Genomic DNA, 17,196 nt, shown 5'->3' with positions numbered 1-17,196 from the left:
TTTGAACAGAGTTCAAAAATTGGCTATACTGCCCAGTCTGCCCCTGGTGTTATTATTGTGATTATGATTGTGTAATTCCCAAGATATATTGGAGCATTGTTATGAATCTTTCTGTGAACCATGCACAATTTAAATTTGCGTGACCCTGAACAAGGAGTCAATGAAGTTGTTGAAAATGGCTCCTGCCCACATGTCCACAATGCCCCAACCTCAAAACAACCCTGATTCATTTATTTTCTAGTTTATTATTTGTAGTTGGCTTGCATTTTACAATATGACAAGGTTGTGTGCCTATTTCATAATTATCCTTTATTTTTTTTATCTTTCTTGCTCAATGTTGCCAAACCCTCTCTCCTAACATCCAAGTAGGCCCTCACTCACAAGGAACAGTGTCACCAAATCCTGCCTTCCGTTTCCTTGTCACTTTTTTTTTTACACTTCAAATCCAAGCCTGGTTCCTGCATTGAGCCCCACCCACGTTTCAGAGCAGTGGGGATTGTTGTGTCAGATGCTGTAAATCTGTAAACAACCAAAAGAGCCACCGACTTGGTTTAATTAGTTTCTCATGCCCTTACAATCCGTCTGTTTGTGCACGGTCATTCTTCCATACTCTCTCAGAATCTCCTGCTTAATGTTTGTGCTCTGCTGTGTGGCTCTTAGGCCATGGAGGAGGACGACAGACTGATGGACAGCTTGCGGCTCCAGTTCCTGGCTCTGCAGGAGAAACAGGAGAAGCGTCTCCAGAGAAGATTTAATAAAAAGGGAGAGAATGCGGAGGGGCTTACTACTACCGGTGGCCCACAGGAGCCCCTCCGAACTCAGGGTGACTTGAACCTGTCTGAGACAAACACTGTTCATACAGACCATGTCAAAGAAAGGTGAGCTTTATAAAAGTTGAAATAATAATAATAATAATAATAATCTTTATTTACACTACCGTTCAAAAGTTTGGGGTCACTTAGAAAATGTCCTTATTTTTTAACACATTGGGTGCCATCCACGTAGATCTACGTGTCTGTGGCCCGACCGTTGAGTGCCAGAAACGTAGATCTACGTTTCTGTTTCGTTATTTCTTTTATTCGCTATTGCCATTCATAATCCACTGAGGCACCTTGTACATGCTGTCCTGAATGTGTCTGAGATCGCAAACGGCAAATACCGCCGCCTAACGCCTTGCGGCCGCTATTGCACTCCATTTGAAACTATGTGGTTTGTTTTCTTGGCCGAGCTGCGGCGTGGGGGCGGGGTCTAAACACTCCGGCAAAACAAGCGGTCACCACAGTTCCCTCGACGAGGATCCCCGCCCGCCAGATCATCTGCAATGCTGGATAACGTTTGACAAACGATCGCGATGAAAATTTGGAATGGCGATCAGATAATTGGATTATTCTTTTTGCAGTACATCAGATACAAGGTAAGGACTATATGTCATAGCTGTCAACATTGGGATTTGAAAAAACAGGAGATTTCGCCCCGTTGAAAAACGGTTGTTCATTGAAAAGTGGCGCTCAGGTCGCGAGTGGCTAGGATATGATCCAAAGCAGAAGTTCATGTTCTGCATTGATTTGTCGTATGTATGGCACTGACAAGTCCAAAAGCTTGTCGTTTGTTATTGTCACAACCAATTTCAAATTGGAAACGATAAAGGATCATGAAATATCAAACGGCCGGGCCACATACATACTCTAGCTACCAAGCGGGCGAAGACTGGTCTGTTAGTCAGAGGAGAGTGTTGCGGTGAGATCCCTGGTCTCAATGAAAAAAAAAACGTATTTTTCTGTAAAAACACATCCAGTTGATGAAAGATAGTTTTTTCTAAGACCTTGCCCAGAAAAGGGAGATTAGAGATAGGTCTATAATTACTCAACACAGAGGGATCAAGGTTGTGTTTCTTTAGTAAGGGCCTAACTACAGCCGTTTTCAGTGAGTCTGGAAAGACGCCTGATTGGAGAGAACTGTTTACAATTTTAAGGATATCTCCAATCACACTGTCTAAAACCTCTTTGAGGAAGGGGGTTGGAATAGCATCCAATGAACAGGAGGATGATGACATTTGCGATATGGTTTTGCGGCGTTCCTCTTCATCAATTGCACGGAATGATGTTAGACTTCCCCTGGAGTGATTTACACTGTTGCATATAGCACAACTAGCGGCATTTGCAGTTTGAGAGTTTGTGCTAGGAGCATCACTCATAATACTAGCGCGAATGTTAAGAATTTTGTTATCGAAAAAGGATGCAAACTCATTACACTTAGCTTTAGTGGCAGCGAGCGACTGCTTGTAGGACTGGGGGGGATTTAAAAGTCGTTCAATGGTGGAAAATAAGACTGCCATTTGTCTTGTTCTCATTAATAATGCCTGAGAAATATGCAAGGCTTTGTTGTAGGCAACTGTAGATTGCTTTAAAATCTGTAGGTGGACAGTTCGCCCCGCTCTACGACGTTCCCATTAAGTGAACGCATATGTTCGGTGATCCAGGGTGTTACTCTGGCGTTATGTCTCCTCTTGGTTTTCAAGGGAGCCACTTTGTCGAGAGCTGACCTTACTTTAAGACTAAAGTGTTGAACCATATAATTTACTGACTAGGGAACTCACTGGCTGCTGACGGGCTAAAGAAACGTTTTTTAGTATAGTCTCGTCTGTACTGTTTTCCTCAAGATCAGGGACAGTCATACTAAAACACAGCAGATGGTGGTCAGTTAGCTCAGGCCTTTCAATAGTTCTGTCAACAGTGATACTCAGACCTCTAGAGATCACCAAGTCCAGGGTGTGGCCGTGTTTATGTGTTGGGCCGACAACATGCTGAATAAAATCAAAAGAGTACAACAACTGTAGGAAGCCCACAGCCTCAGCATCCGAAACATTATCCACATGAAGATTTCTGTCGCCTGTTATCAGGGTTCTGTCATAGTTAGTGGAACAGATAGATAGAAGTTCTGCTATTTCTGTTAAAAATAAGGCTTTACTGAGCTTTGGAGGACGATAAATAGTAATCATTAGCATAGGGGATTTACTCTCAAGTATGGTGGCCTGATATTCAAATGATGAATAGCTGCCAAGAGTCAGAGGTTTACATTTAAAGTGTCTGAAAAATTATTTGCCAGCCCACCTCCTTTCTTAACCTCACGTACGGAGTGCATAAAACTATAGCCCGCGGGGCAGGCAGCGGCCAAAGTTACCACTCCATCAGAGCCAAGCCATGTCCGTTAGAAAAATAATATCTAACTTCTCATCGCAGATGATGTCGCTCACCGATGAGGACTTGTAAAGAAGTGACCTGATGTTAAATAGGGCCATCTTTATCCCATGACATTTGACTGGACGGTAATATTTTAAAGGTCGGAGGTTTGCCAAATTTGCTTTACCAGATGCTCTATTATGATGTCTATTGCTAATTATTGTTGGAATGGGATGGAATAGTAGAGGTAACTTTGATGATAAAATTGAAGATGATATTAGCGGGGCACTATATTCCTGATTACTAAACTGCCCAAGCCTAGACTGGGGAGAGAGTTGAATGGGGTAAGTTAATTGAGCTACTGTAGAACTTGGACATACAAAGCATCAATTTACAGGCATTTGGAGAAATGAAAAGAGGGCTTGCAATGTATCAGAAATATTCATAGAGAGCAGCTTGGCTCCAGACCTGTTTAAATGTACTCCGTCCCTATTGAAGAGGTCGTATCTGTCATAAAAAAGAGTGAAGTTATCTATGTAGGTAATTTTATCTATGTAGGTAATTTTCCAGAACTAGCAGTGTTCCTTCAGCCAAAGATGTAATTGGCGAAGGCGACTGTATTTCATATCCCCACGATATAGGCAGGGTAAGGGCCCTGAGATGGCTATGGTCTTACCAGTCTCCCAGAGAGTGTCCAGTAATCTATTAAACTCCTCTTTTATCAGTTCTGATGCATCAGCTTTGATATCATTGGCTCCAATATGAACCACCAGGGAGTTATGACACACCTCGGACAACAGACTAGGTATCATAGTGTTAATGTCCGCCACTTTAGCACCAGAGTAGCACCTTGTCTCGCAACCCTTCACAGAGACATAGCGGACAATTGAGTCACCTATAATAAGAGTGTCCGAGACAATAGGGGACAAAGTAGGAACAGGAACAGCTCTGTCGCACAGAGCTGCAGCTGAGTGCAGCGCGTCGCTGGGGGAAGCCCCATTGACGATGCTGGCAGCAGGAACAGGGATTTCCTTGATGACGTCACGATTAGCCTCAGCTGTGTCCAATACTCCGTTGGTCAGTGGGGGCGAAAGCTGCAGCCGGCTAGTTGAGGGGACTAGGGCTGACCTTCTAAGCTTTTTTTGGCCGTCGAAGCTTCGGGCCGAGATTCGATTTTAATTCGAAGCTTTGAGATTAAAATCTTTTTTTTATTTTTTTATATTATAATCTTATTTTATATTTTTCATCTTATGCTGTGGGACTTGTACAGCACTTTGGTCAACTTTGTTGTTTTTAAATGTGCTCTATAAATAAAGTGGATTGGATTAATTAATTAAATTAATAATGACCTGCGCCGCCTGGGTGGCTGCTCTCCGTTACACAGCCAACAACATTACATTACATAATTATGTTGCAACCTTTGTCTATAAAGCAAACAATTATATAAATATTTATATGTAGTTAATAGAGACAAAGGCAGAATTCGACTTAATTTATTATAAAGACATGTTTATAAGACACTATAAAAAAGACTATAGAGAATTGTCAGTGCTGTAAAGTTTAAACCTTTTAAAAATCTGGCGGCTAGGTGGCGCAGTGGGCAAGGCGCTTGCCACCAACGCAGGAGATGCTGGGTTCGAGCCCAGCTCTCTGCGTTGCTATCAGCTTGGCTGGTCGTTCATACTAATAGAATTGGCAGTATTAGGGGGTGGGAAGCTGGTGGGTGGGGATCGGACGTTGTGGACAGCGACTCCTACAGGTTGGTTGGTGCGCCTGCGCAGTAGAATCAGGAAGCGACGGGGGCGGCGTGTCCCTCCCACGTCCCACGCAGACCCTCGCCGCTGAGAGATCGCGCTGTGCAGGTGAAGAGATGCGATGGCTGCCTCCTCGAGTACCGGAGGGGACGCGTCTATTCGAAGCCCAAACAATTCATGCGTCCGCGTTCGAGTTTTGCGCTCTGATTGGCCACTGACCTACGCTAGTTACGCCCCCCTTATCTACGCCCAGCCTGCGTAAAGAGAGGCAGAGTTAATGAGGCGTATGACGTTTGTTGCATTGGAGGCGCAATATTTTGCAGGTGGGAATCCCGTGCCCATCGAACAAAGATTGGAAGTATTTAAGACAGCCCTAGAGGGGGACACACTCGGACAGTAGGACAACAGGGGGCTTTCCCCAGTGTGGCCGTAAATAACTTGATGCTCTGCTTCAAAGAAGCAATTACCCACATGAATGTGTTCTGTGCTCTTCAGTGGCATAAGTGTGACACATTTATTTTTATTTTTATACTTTATTGTGTCAATAAAGTCACTCTACATTTAGAGTACACACACGTATACATAGTCACACATACATGTATGCATACATACATACATACATACATACATACATACATACATACATACATACATACATACATACATACATACATACATACATACATACGTAAATACACACACAAATGTACATACGTATATTGTAAATCTTGACACTTTTTTTTGTAATCTTTTCTTTTTTACCCATCACCCATACAAAAACAAAAACACATAGACAAAAGGGTGAGTACCAGTATAGATGTTACTGATCCTGGACTGGTAAACCTATACATCCAATATTCATCCCTACTCGTCCCCACATACATATAAAAATAAAAGTAAAAAAATAAATAAAAAATTTAAAGGGAAAAAGGACTTGAATTTTCATTATAGGTGTAGGCCTACGGAATATTCCCCAACAATTGAGTAGTAGATCAAAGATAACTCTCTTCCTACTACTACTGCTACTACTATTCTCGTTTTCTATTACTGTTTCATGTTACTTAACTCCTCATCTCAAAGCCTGATCTGTCTGTCGTCTAATACCTTTCCATAGTTTAAATAAACCCCATCTTTTTTCCAGCATATTTCCATTCTTATTAATTTTGTAAGTTACCTTTTCCACACTGTATATGTCCTCTACATTTTCTAACCACTTGTTTACTTTGGGAGATTCAAGTTTTTTCCAATCTCTTGTTATTTGCTTAAGTGCTGCAGCTCTCTCTAAAAAAAAAAGTATAATTCTTCTTTTTGTAGGTTTTTGGGGCGTGTTCCTAACAGTATATCTTGTTTTTCTAGATACCCCACTTTCTCAAACATCTGTTCCATTATATGTAAAATATCTGACCAGTAGATTTGTATTTTTCTACATGTGAAGAATATATGTGTATGGTCCGCATTATTCTCCCCACATTCCCTCCAGCAACCGGGATTATTTTGCGTGAATTTGGATATATTCGATGGTGTTCTAAAGTACCTCATATTTATTTTCCAAGCATACTAAATTCAACTCAATTGACTTCCATTTGGGACTCATCTCATTTTTCATCCATATTACAATCGGTTTTACCTGTGCTGCGTAGGGCTGGGCGATAAGCGATAATTATCGCAATATATTTTAATCGATATCGATTGATGATTAAAAAAAAAATTGTTATCCATGATAGTGGCTATTGCAGTTTTTTCTTTCTGTTTCTTTAGTTTAAATGCTAATCTTTTCAGTGCTTTTGGACTGTTATCATAATACGTTTGCCTACAGAGCATGAGATTATTTTCAATGTTATGTATTTCTATCGTTTCCAATGCTTTTTTAGCTACGTTCAATTGTATCTGTACTTCTTTGTTCCTTCCCTTTCTTTACTTTGTTTTCCAGTACCATCTTTTCTCTTTTCTTTTTTATGGCCATCTTGGTCTATGTCATTTGTTAAGTAATTGGTAAAGTATATTATTATATACTTATTGTTATGTGTCTTGTAAGCCCATATGGGCTGGGCATACATCTGTATGTAAGACACGAAAATAAAAAATATCAAATCAAATCAAATCAAACCATCTTTTCTCTCTCTTTGTGTGACACATTTTGTAAGACTAGTCTCCACCTCTTGTGATGAATTGGTTCGGCCTATTTCATATGTTGGTTTTGTTTCTCCACAGACTGTTACAGGATGAAAATCAGCACCTGGAAGGCCAGGTGAGGGGGCTAAGGGATGAAAACGGTCGCTTCTTCAAACTCCTGAGTGAGAAGGATTTTGAAGTCAAGCACCTTAAGAAGAAAAGAGAGGAGGAGAGACTGGCCTTAGCAGGTATATAACGCAACAGCAACTGAGAAACAAGAGAGAACATGAAGCCTACAATCAACAGAGTGATGAATACGTTCTCTCATTCTGCTGACTTGTAGTGAATGAAAGTACACTGTAAAAAAAAATGTATTCACGGGAAATTCACTGTATTATTTTACTGATTACTTTTGTTTTTCTACTTTAATTGTAAATGCCATAAAAATACAGTAAATTACCTCTTTTATCTAAATATTAACCACTAAATAAAGGTTGTAATCTGTAAATGTATTTGATTTTACACTGTAATTTGACAGTAAGTATTTGGCAGTTTGACAGACATTTACCGTTTTCTTTTTTACAGTGAGTGTAGGCTATTCTCTGTCCTGGTTCCACTGTGGTGGAATGAACTTCCCACCACGGTCAGGTCAAATGAAACGCGACCAATCTTCCACCATTGACTAAAAACACACTTTTTCAAGAAATATATGAAACATTTATTCTTACTAACCTTCTTACAGTCTATACTACTATGTACTATGTACTATGCCTATACTAGTATTATGCTACTATGTCTATACTACTATCTACTATGTCTATACTACTATGTACTATGCCTATATTACTATTCTACTATTAAGTCTAATTTAGGGGTGGGAATCGCCAGAGACCTCACGATACGATACTATCGCGATACTTGCGTCACGATACGATAGTATCGCAATACTAATACTTTTTTTTGATCAAATTTTATTTATTACCTTTTTTCAACTGCAAAGTTAAACTTTGTCAACATGTTTTATCTAATAAAATAAAGTTCAGTCTGTTCATCTCACTTCAATAATTTTTATTGCAGAATATGGTATTTTCTCAAGCAGACGGATGTAAACACTGTAATCTGTGTTGCATATACCTGACAAACTGAACTGTTTGTATTAGTCATATTCCAACTTAACTGAATGCACATGTGTGTGTGTGGACTACTGTACTATTACAGGTATTGAAATGAACAATGCAACTTCCTTATACATTTTGAATAATTAAATATCGATACTTGGCGTCCCTGTATCGATACAGTATCGCCACGCAAAGTATCGCGATACTACTACGTTACTATCGATTTCCCCCCCCACCCCTAATGTCTATACTACTATCCACTCAGTGAAGTGAAGCGCTCAAATTGCACTGCGATACTAACGATGCCACTTTCCCTTAGCCACCAGAGGTGTACCCCTCTTGCTGACTTGTTGCACAGGATTTGTAAGTTGCTTTGGATAAAAGTGTCGCCGAAATAACTAAATGTAAATGAATGTATTCCTCATTTTGCTGGGGGATCCCCTTGAACCAACTCAAGGACATCTGTGGGCCCACAGACCCTACTTTGGCAACCACAACTCTTAATTCATTACAGCTTTGTTGTGACCCATTCATGTCCTCTAGGCACATCGGGCATGGCGGGGGACGCAGCCGCCACCAAGATTGTGGAGCTGGCCAAGAAGAACAGAGAGTTAGCTGCTGAAATAGAACACGAAAAGGTTAAATCCAAGCAAAGCATCAACAGAGTCAAAGTGCTTGAGAAAGAGGTAATTGTTTTGGAGTTATGATGACATTTGATATGGTTTTCAAGTGTAGGTCTTCATCCCTTTCATTCATTTATATTCATAATTGAACACATTCATAGATTGAGATCAATTATGAAATCTGGCGGAGAAACCCAATAGTAAATGTTTTGGACCAGATTACATTTCAAACAACTATCTATTTGTTGTAATATATCCATTACTGGCTGACAGACAAGTGATTATTAGAATTAGTAAGGCTATTTGACACTCCCTATTATAGCTCCAGGCTGCTTCATCACTGTCTCCTCTCGGTCCAAAGACGGACACAAAGACACAGGACATGGGCTCATCTGAGGACTGTGAGGTAATTGTGTTTTTGTAAGAACTGACTGAAGATGACTGACAGTGCCAATGATTCCAACTGCTCTTAGCAATTATAATGAAGAGAATTCCATTAAAATGATATGGATTTATTTTTCTTCCTTCAAACAGAACAGCCCAATGGTGAAATCTCTGCAGAAAAAATTAGCTGCGGCGCAGTTAAAAATGACAGGATATCGCAACCAGATGCAAGCTATCAAACAAGAGCTGAAAGTAGCTCAGAAGGTAATGTGGGGACATTTTGCCGGCTTTTCACCTCGTAGTTTAAAGCATCTCTATAGTTTTAAGGAGAAATTGTTGAGAAGCGTTCATATCCGTATAGATCTATATGATTATACAGTAGGACTTCATCTTATGTTCCACAATTAATGATAGAAGTAATGAGGAACTATACTGTATGTTATATTAATGAAGCCTAATAACAAATATCTAACTGATGGGTAACTTTAAGAATTAGAGGTAAGCAGGTAGAAAAGGAGGATTTGATAATTACATATACAGTTGGTCTTTGAATTTGTCATTGGGAAGCTGAATAGAAGCCATTCTGGCAGAATTTCCCTGGAGATATCAGCTGTGAGACTCGAGTAACAGTTTGTTAACATATACTGTTGTTCCTTGTTAATTCCTGTGTGTGCTTAATCATTATTATTGTAATCAAAGTGTTACCACTTACCAACCAAACCATACTCTTACCCTATAAGTTGCCTAATATACAGTATTTATAACTAGACAATTCCTGTGAAATTGTGAAAAAGTGTGGTTGCGGCCAACGTACCGCAGTTTAGTGTGCTGAACGCGACAATGTCGGAACCATGTCTATGATGTGATCATGTGATATGATCTTCAAGTAAGGATCTTCATTCATTCATTCATAATTGAAAACATTCATAGATTGAGATAAATTATGAAATCTGAGGAGAAAGCCAACAATAAATGTTTTAGACCACATTCCATTCCAACCAAAGATCTATTATTGTAATATATCCATTACTGGGTGACAGACAAGTAATGAGATGGAAGCAAATGAGGAGAATGACTACATTCCGCAATTCATTCCTATGGCCACCGCCAAAAGTTGATTTGACACCTTTCTCTTGTGTGTGCCGCTAACACTGTGGGATGATTCTGGGCAATAGTAGCCTTGAGGCAACCCCACTAACTATCTCTGTAGCCAGGCTCATTTTGTTCCCTGTTGTAGGTATTGATCAGCGAGGTCGGAGAGGAGGTCAACCTTCAGCAGCTACTGGGCTGCCCAGGGAACTTTAGAGGTCGCTCCCAGCAGATACTGGCTCTTCAGACCAGGGTGAGCTGGCTGCATTCACTGACCGTTCATTGGTATCATGGTATGGTTTTATTCTTAATCCCGGAGGGGAAACATGGTTTGCCACCAGAGCGAATACAAATACACAAACAAGAAACAATTACACACAGTACAAGCAGGGATGTAAAAAGTACCCAGAAATTATACTTAAGTGAAAGTATGGGTACCGTCTCAAAATCGTACTCAAGTAAAAGTCAGAGTATCTGGCTAAAAGTTAAAAAAGTTTCTAAAAAAGTAAAAACTTTTTCTGACTGTTTATTCTTCTGATAGCAGGTGTTTAATCAAAGATCCCTGCTTTCTAGTCTTGCACAAGGACTAATCAGCATGGGTATGGCGGGTTAATTTTCCATTGGTGGGGATTTGATTGGCTGTTTTTAAATAAAGTGCGGCCGCAGGATTAATAACGTTAATGTTAGTTCGGCCAGAGAAACAAATATACTAATTAAAATGGTTGGACCTGCGAGATTTGTACTTTGTACTTTGTAGGTCTGCATTTTAAACGTTTAAATGTTTTTTTTCTCTGAAATGCAATTGAGTAAAAGTACAAGTATACAAACCTAATAATACTTGAGTAAAGTACAAATCCCCAAAAACAGTACTTAAGTATTGTACCGAAGTACAATTACTCAAGTACTTTACACCCCTGAGTACAAGTTACATAACACAGTAAAAGGACGAGAAGAAGAGAGCCTCTCAACACAGAGCTAGCGGTGTTCGTTAAAGAATTTAACTGCAGCAGGATTACCAACTGGACTGTCCCCTCAAGGTCATTTCTGACACACAGAGGAAGTTGAACCCTCTCCTGGGTGGTGCTGGGTGGTAAACCAGAGGGTCACTATGTGTAGTGTGATGAATAACGTCTATTTTGTTTACAAATGTATGTAACGTTTAATTTGTGCCACTGCTGATTGTATTTGTAACCATTTCCTGCCTGTCTGCCTGCCTGATCTTGTGGCCACAATGAAAATAAGTCACGTGATTTGATTGTGCTATCCTGATAATCATTTTTATGTGATATGCTTGTGGGTGTATTGTATTTTAATTCTGTCGAATAAATTCATTCAATCAATTGTGTTCTTTTGAGCCCAGGTACGGGACCTTGAGCAGCAGCTGAACCAGTCAGCTCAGCGGATGCGGCCCAGTGGTCTGAGTGTGGAGGAAGAACTTCCAGGGGTCCAAGTTCTGCAGAAAACGCCACCTCAGGACAAAAACCTCAGCTATATCCGCACCATGGAGAGGGAGAAGAGGGACGCTTTAGAGGTACAAGACAGGTCCAGTGTATTCATTATGACAGGGAGAATTATTCTGACAAAGAATACAGTGGGTGGTGCTCACTCTAAACTAGGGTTTTAACAGCAGGTAACCTACGCGATGTAAAATGTAGACGCTAGGGCAGGGGTCAGCAACCTTTACTATCAAAAGAGCCACTTTTCCCCCCTCCCACAAAATAAAATGCTCAGGTAGCCGCACAACCCATTTACCCTTAAAATGAAGATACCAGTGTATAACGTTTTATATATCCCCAAGCATACCCCACATTTAGCATAAAATGCCTGACAATTGCATACCCAAAGTAATTTGCAATTTATTATACTTTATACTTATAGCACACAGTTTGTTGCATTAATGGAATTATAAAGCAACAAAAAGAAAAATGCTGTTTTTACCTGTTATAACAAAGGAAAACCTCAAACTCTTATGAAGAGGAGAAAAATACTGGCTGTGTAGACCTACTTAAGCATTACATCACGCGCAGGAGTGGTTTGTGAACAATAAACCATGCCTAGGGGTGGTCGTTAGACCCCCCTAGGCATGGTTTATTGTTCACAAATCACGACTGCAAGTGGTGTAATGCTTTTATACAACTGCCATATTCATCCAACCTTATTGCTATACAATAAACACAATCGAAGATTTATTGAAAAAACCATCCGCCAGATAAAGTAGTTCCCACAACTACAAAAAAGACATGTTGCCTCCATGTGAAAGCAGCTTGAAGTGCATCCAACCAACTAACGCATCCAACTGTGTATTATTGGAATGATTGAGAGAAGTTGCCTCATGTGGAAGCAGCTTGAAGTGCATCCAACCAACTAACGCATCCAACTGTGTATTATTGGAATGATTGATTGAAAATTTTATTACCAGATGCAGAATGGGTACAATACAGTACGGCTCAATACACACAATTGTTAAGGGGATGCAGACCTACTTTCTATAGAACTTCATTCTTAGATGCTTCTATAGAAAGTAGGTAAAACAAATTAAAACGTTTTCTTTGCCCTATAGGAAAAAAAAGTTTTCTTCGCCCTATTTTTTTATTAATTTTTTTAAACCTACTGTAGAGGGCCTAAACTTAACCAGTTGGAAACCAAGCGTCAATAGGCCATGCTCACTTAGAACAGCGCAGCACCCAGCTCTCTCTCAGTCTGACTATCCCCTGCGTAACGTTGCAGACAGGTGTGTGTGTGTGTGTGTGTGTGTGTGTGTGTGTGTGTGTGTGTGTGTGTGTGTGTGTGTGTGTGTGTGTGTGTGTGTGTGTGTGTGTGTGTGTGTGTGTGTGTGTGTGTGTGTGTGTGTGTGTGTGTGTGTGTGTGTGTGTGTGTGTGTGTGTGTGTGTGTGTGTGTGTGTGTGTGTGTGTGTGTGTGTGTGTGTGTGTGTGTGTGTGTGTGTGTGTGTGTGTGTGTGTGTGTGTGTGTGTGTGTGTGTGTGTGTGTGTGTGTGTGTGTGTGTGTGTGTGTGTGTGTGTGTGTGTGTGTGTGTGTGTGTGTGTGTGTGTGTGTGTGTGTGTGTGTGTGTGTGTGTGTGTGTGTGTGTGTGTCGGACAGTGTGAGAGTGAGGGCTGCAGAAAAAAAAATTGAAAAAAAATTGAAAATTAATCAATCAATCAATCCGCGATTTTTCTTTTGTTACACAATGTTTCAAGACCCATCAATTACATCATCCAACATTGTTTAAAGGACTAAGCCATTCGCTGTGACAGAATCGCTTGATATTTAGTCGTTTAGTCGTTATCAACATATCCATTTGTTAAATTATTATCCGGCATCTTGTGATCCGGCGGAGTGATGTGATGTGATTCGGTTGTGGGCGGGTCCTGGGCCAGCAGCGTGGAATTGTGAAGAATAAACATGTGTAAAATGACTGTTTCAGCCAATCAGAATCGAGAAATTTGCATGCCGTTGTATAATTTTAAATAAAACACAGAAGAGGAGACAAAACACTGGTGTCTGTAGACCGACTTTGAAATAAAACCCTGAACTATTCAGGTATATTTGATTGATTGAATTGCTTGTGGATCCTATGGTCCCAGGTTAAAATCCACTCAGTTACCAAAAATATGAACATGTTCTTAAGGTCCTCTTCCCTTTACTGTGTACTGGACAGAAGGTCACTGGGCAGTATGACGCCCTCCTGAAAGACCAGGAGGAAATTAAGCTGAAGCTGGATGGTTCCAGGGCTAGGAACAAGTCTCTGACAGCTGAAATCAAAAGCCTGAAGAGCCAGATCTCAACCCTCATGGATAAGAGCAAACATGACAACGAGCTGGTGGACGCCCTGCTGGTAAGACATGACATCAGAAGAGAAATCTCACTCACTCACTCACTCACTCACTCACTCACTCACTCACTCACTCACTCACTCACTCACTCACTCACTCACTCACTCACTCACTCACTCACTCACTCACTCACTCACTCACTCACTCACTCACTCACTCACTCACTCACTCACTCACTCACTCACTCACTCACTCACTCACTCACTCACTCACTCACTCACTCACTCACTCACTCACTCCGTCCGTCCGTCCGGTCACGTCGTCTGCTCTGTCACGTCTCCCCTGACCAGGAGCAGGTGAGCCAGCTTCAGGAGACTCTGTGTCGGCTCAGCGAGCAGCAGGATGCACAGAGCAAGGACCCGCATCCGGTCCTGAGACAGCAGCTGACCGAGCAGCTGAGGCAGAGAGACCAACTCATCCAGCAGCTGAAACAGATCATTTCTGAGAAGGAGAACAAGGTCAAAGAGCTGGAGAAGGAGATCCAGCAGCTCTCCATCAAGGTAAACAGGCTTGTAAAAGTGCCACCGACGTCTGACTGTGGACCTGTTTCAAACACAAACAGGCTTTGGTTAGTCCAGATGGAGGTGTAGGCTCCACGTAGTGGCCTCGCCAGAACCAGAATTCAGGAGAGCTGGATTCGTAAATAGCCTTTGTTGTTTTACTTTCTTCACTTTTTGAGGCATGAAAGACAATTAAATGATGGCTTGAAGACCGGAGGATTGATGCAGAGGAAACACCGGTTACTAAATACAATCGTGAAAGTCTTTGCGACAGACAGCTATATTTGGAGAATTTCATCTCTGATCAGGAAGTGCTGGTCTGTTTGCATACTGGATTCAGATTTCCCCTTGGTTGGCGACTTCCTGTTGACTAAAACAGAATTGAACAATGATGGGTTTATTCATGCACTTGACTCAGAAACATCTCAGGGGAGTCTTCTGTTTGGGATGGGTGTTGCAGGTGTTGCCTATGTTGGCGTAGCATACACTCGCCTGGGGAGGAGGTTAGTCGAGATGAAGATGCATTTCACCTCTCAGCAGTTATATTTCGTATTGCATCGCGTCCCGCTCTGAGCCTTACGAGATACTCCTATCTCCTGTGATACCTAATGTATCTCCCACGAACAAAAACACATGCACCCCACCTGTATGGGGCCCCGCCCCTTATGGTGGTACCGCCCATATAACCATGACCCTGGTCATGAAACACCCTTCCTCTATTTTCGTCCCAGCGTATTGGATGCGTGCACCATACGAGCTAGCGGAATGAAAAGATTAAGGAAGATTAATAATGTTGGAAGCTTACCGGAGGTTGCTGGCCCCTGGCATCTTCGACGCATGTTTTCGGCGACACGACGGGCCTGTGATGTTCCTCGTTTGATGACTGCACATCGAGGTTCAGCTGTACAAGGCTGGCTGTCGGGCCAGCTTGTACTCAGGTAGGCCCTGTGTCTTCAGGCATGGGTATTAGTGTTAGTAATGCTGGTTTGTGTTGTTAACACAACCTTGTTGTGTGTTGGCGCCAGGGGCAAGATGGTTTGGTGAACGTTCTCTGCAGGGAACGGTTTCCAAGCTGTCTTGGGCGTGCTGCTAAAACATCTAAAGCTATGCTAACATGCTATCGCTACTGCCGCATGCTATCACTACTGCTAATTGCTATGCTGTTTTAATGTCTCCGCCGTGAGATGTTGTCACTCTCCCGCCTCTTGCCCGGTTCATCAATGAAGGTCAGTCGGTAGCTGTTGTGGGGTTTTGAGTTCTATTTACCTTTTTCGGGTAAATGGGTTGACAACGGGGTAGGTCGTGGCTAGGTTCTAGCCAGGTATTACCTTGTGTTCCGGCGGGGTTTGTTGAACGGTGTTCCCATCTGGGTTGGCGTCGGGTAGTGGGGCTATGGGTCCAGCCGACATGGTAAACATGTTGCGTGTCTGTGCACAGGCAATTGTTGTCTTGGGTTCCACATTGCCTGGCGTTAGGCTGCAGTAGTATAAGGGCAGGGCCGCTTGGGAGAAATGTGAGGCCCTGTGCGTTTTTAGACGCGAGGCCCCCATCTCCTGGGGCGGCCCTGTGTAGGGGGCTATTGTTTCATTTAGTCACTCTGCTATGAGAAGGTCTGTCTTGCTACAGCTTTCTCTCCTCTCAAACCATTCATACTGACGGTCAATCGGTATACTGGGGGAGTAGTGCGGGGGGGGGGCTTTGTTTACCTTTTTTGGTAAATGGGCTAAACTAGGGCTGGTGTTCTGTTGTGAATATTTTGAATGAAGACGGGTCTGGTCCGTCTCCCCTTAAACTTTGTGTGTATGGGTTTGCTCATTCTACAGTTTTTGTGGTTTAGCTCTTTTATTCATTTAACCTTTTCATGGTCCACACCACAGTGGAGGGTGCTGTTTGCAATCACCACTGGTGCTCCATGTTAACGTCAGTCCTTTGTTTTTGATATATTGAAACAATGCCCCGCCCGGCCGACACCATGGGTCGGCCTGGCGAGTGGCTGGTGGGCTGTTAAGGCTTGTACCGCCACGGTATGGAATTGGCAACGATTAGAACTGTGTTCGAATTGGTGTTTTTTCTATAAAAAAAATGGTGTCTGGTGGAGGGGCCTTGAGGGCCAGCCGACGTCGACACATCGCGCGAGGTTGTTGACGTTATTAGCTTTGACCCAGCCGCAAGCTATAACCGCTCAGGGTTCCCCTCTCCGCAGGGGATTTTGGTCTTCTGCTGGAGCGCGGGCGGTATTGTCCTAGGCCCTACACCGCCTCACACCGCGCAGCCAGAAGAAGAGAGAGCACGGCCTCGTCAGCGGCGATGACGGGGCCCTCGACAGGCGGCCATGTTTCCCCCGCCAGTGGTGCCCTGGTTGGAGAATCGACAGGGTATCGCGAGGCCGACAGTCTTGGCGGCCGAGGGATCGGCCATTTTGGGTGATTTCGGTGTTGGTAAACCACTCCGTCGTAATTTTGCCGCGAGCAGCCCGCTCCCCGCTCAGTCCGCTTTCTGTTACCCTCAGAAGCGGGGCTCTGGGTGTGTTCCTTTGGCTGCGGGCCGCGAACCTTCTTGAAGCGTATGCGGCCCCATTCTTCGCTTCTCATGGAGACAGGGGC

The 17,196-nt window shown here is 42.5% G+C and overlaps 1 protein-coding gene across 1 annotated transcript in view; it reads left to right on the top strand.

Annotated features, from left to right (window-relative positions):
- Nucleotides 1-663: 663 nt before the first annotated feature.
- LOC311233619 (coiled-coil domain-containing protein 13-like) overlaps nucleotides 664-17,196 on the top strand; it is a gene marked incomplete at both ends in the record, with an annotated part of 29,956 nt that continues 13,423 nt past the window's right edge. Inside the window, 9 exon segments of the mRNA XM_084320585.1 lie at nucleotides 664-878; nucleotides 7,145-7,293; nucleotides 8,707-8,849; nucleotides 9,109-9,192; nucleotides 9,321-9,434; nucleotides 10,408-10,512; nucleotides 11,620-11,790; nucleotides 13,919-14,095; nucleotides 14,384-14,593. Coding sequence (XP_084176711.1) covers nucleotides 664-878; nucleotides 7,145-7,293; nucleotides 8,707-8,849; nucleotides 9,109-9,192; nucleotides 9,321-9,434; nucleotides 10,408-10,512; nucleotides 11,620-11,790; nucleotides 13,919-14,095; nucleotides 14,384-14,593 — 1,368 coding nt within the window.

The sequence above is a fragment of the Notolepis coatsorum genome (genome assembly GCF_963971535.1).
Source record: "Notolepis coatsorum genome assembly, chromosome: 8".
Lineage (NCBI taxonomy): Eukaryota > Metazoa > Chordata > Actinopteri > Aulopiformes > Paralepididae > Notolepis > Notolepis coatsorum.
This window is presented reverse-complemented; position numbering and strand designations above follow the sequence as displayed.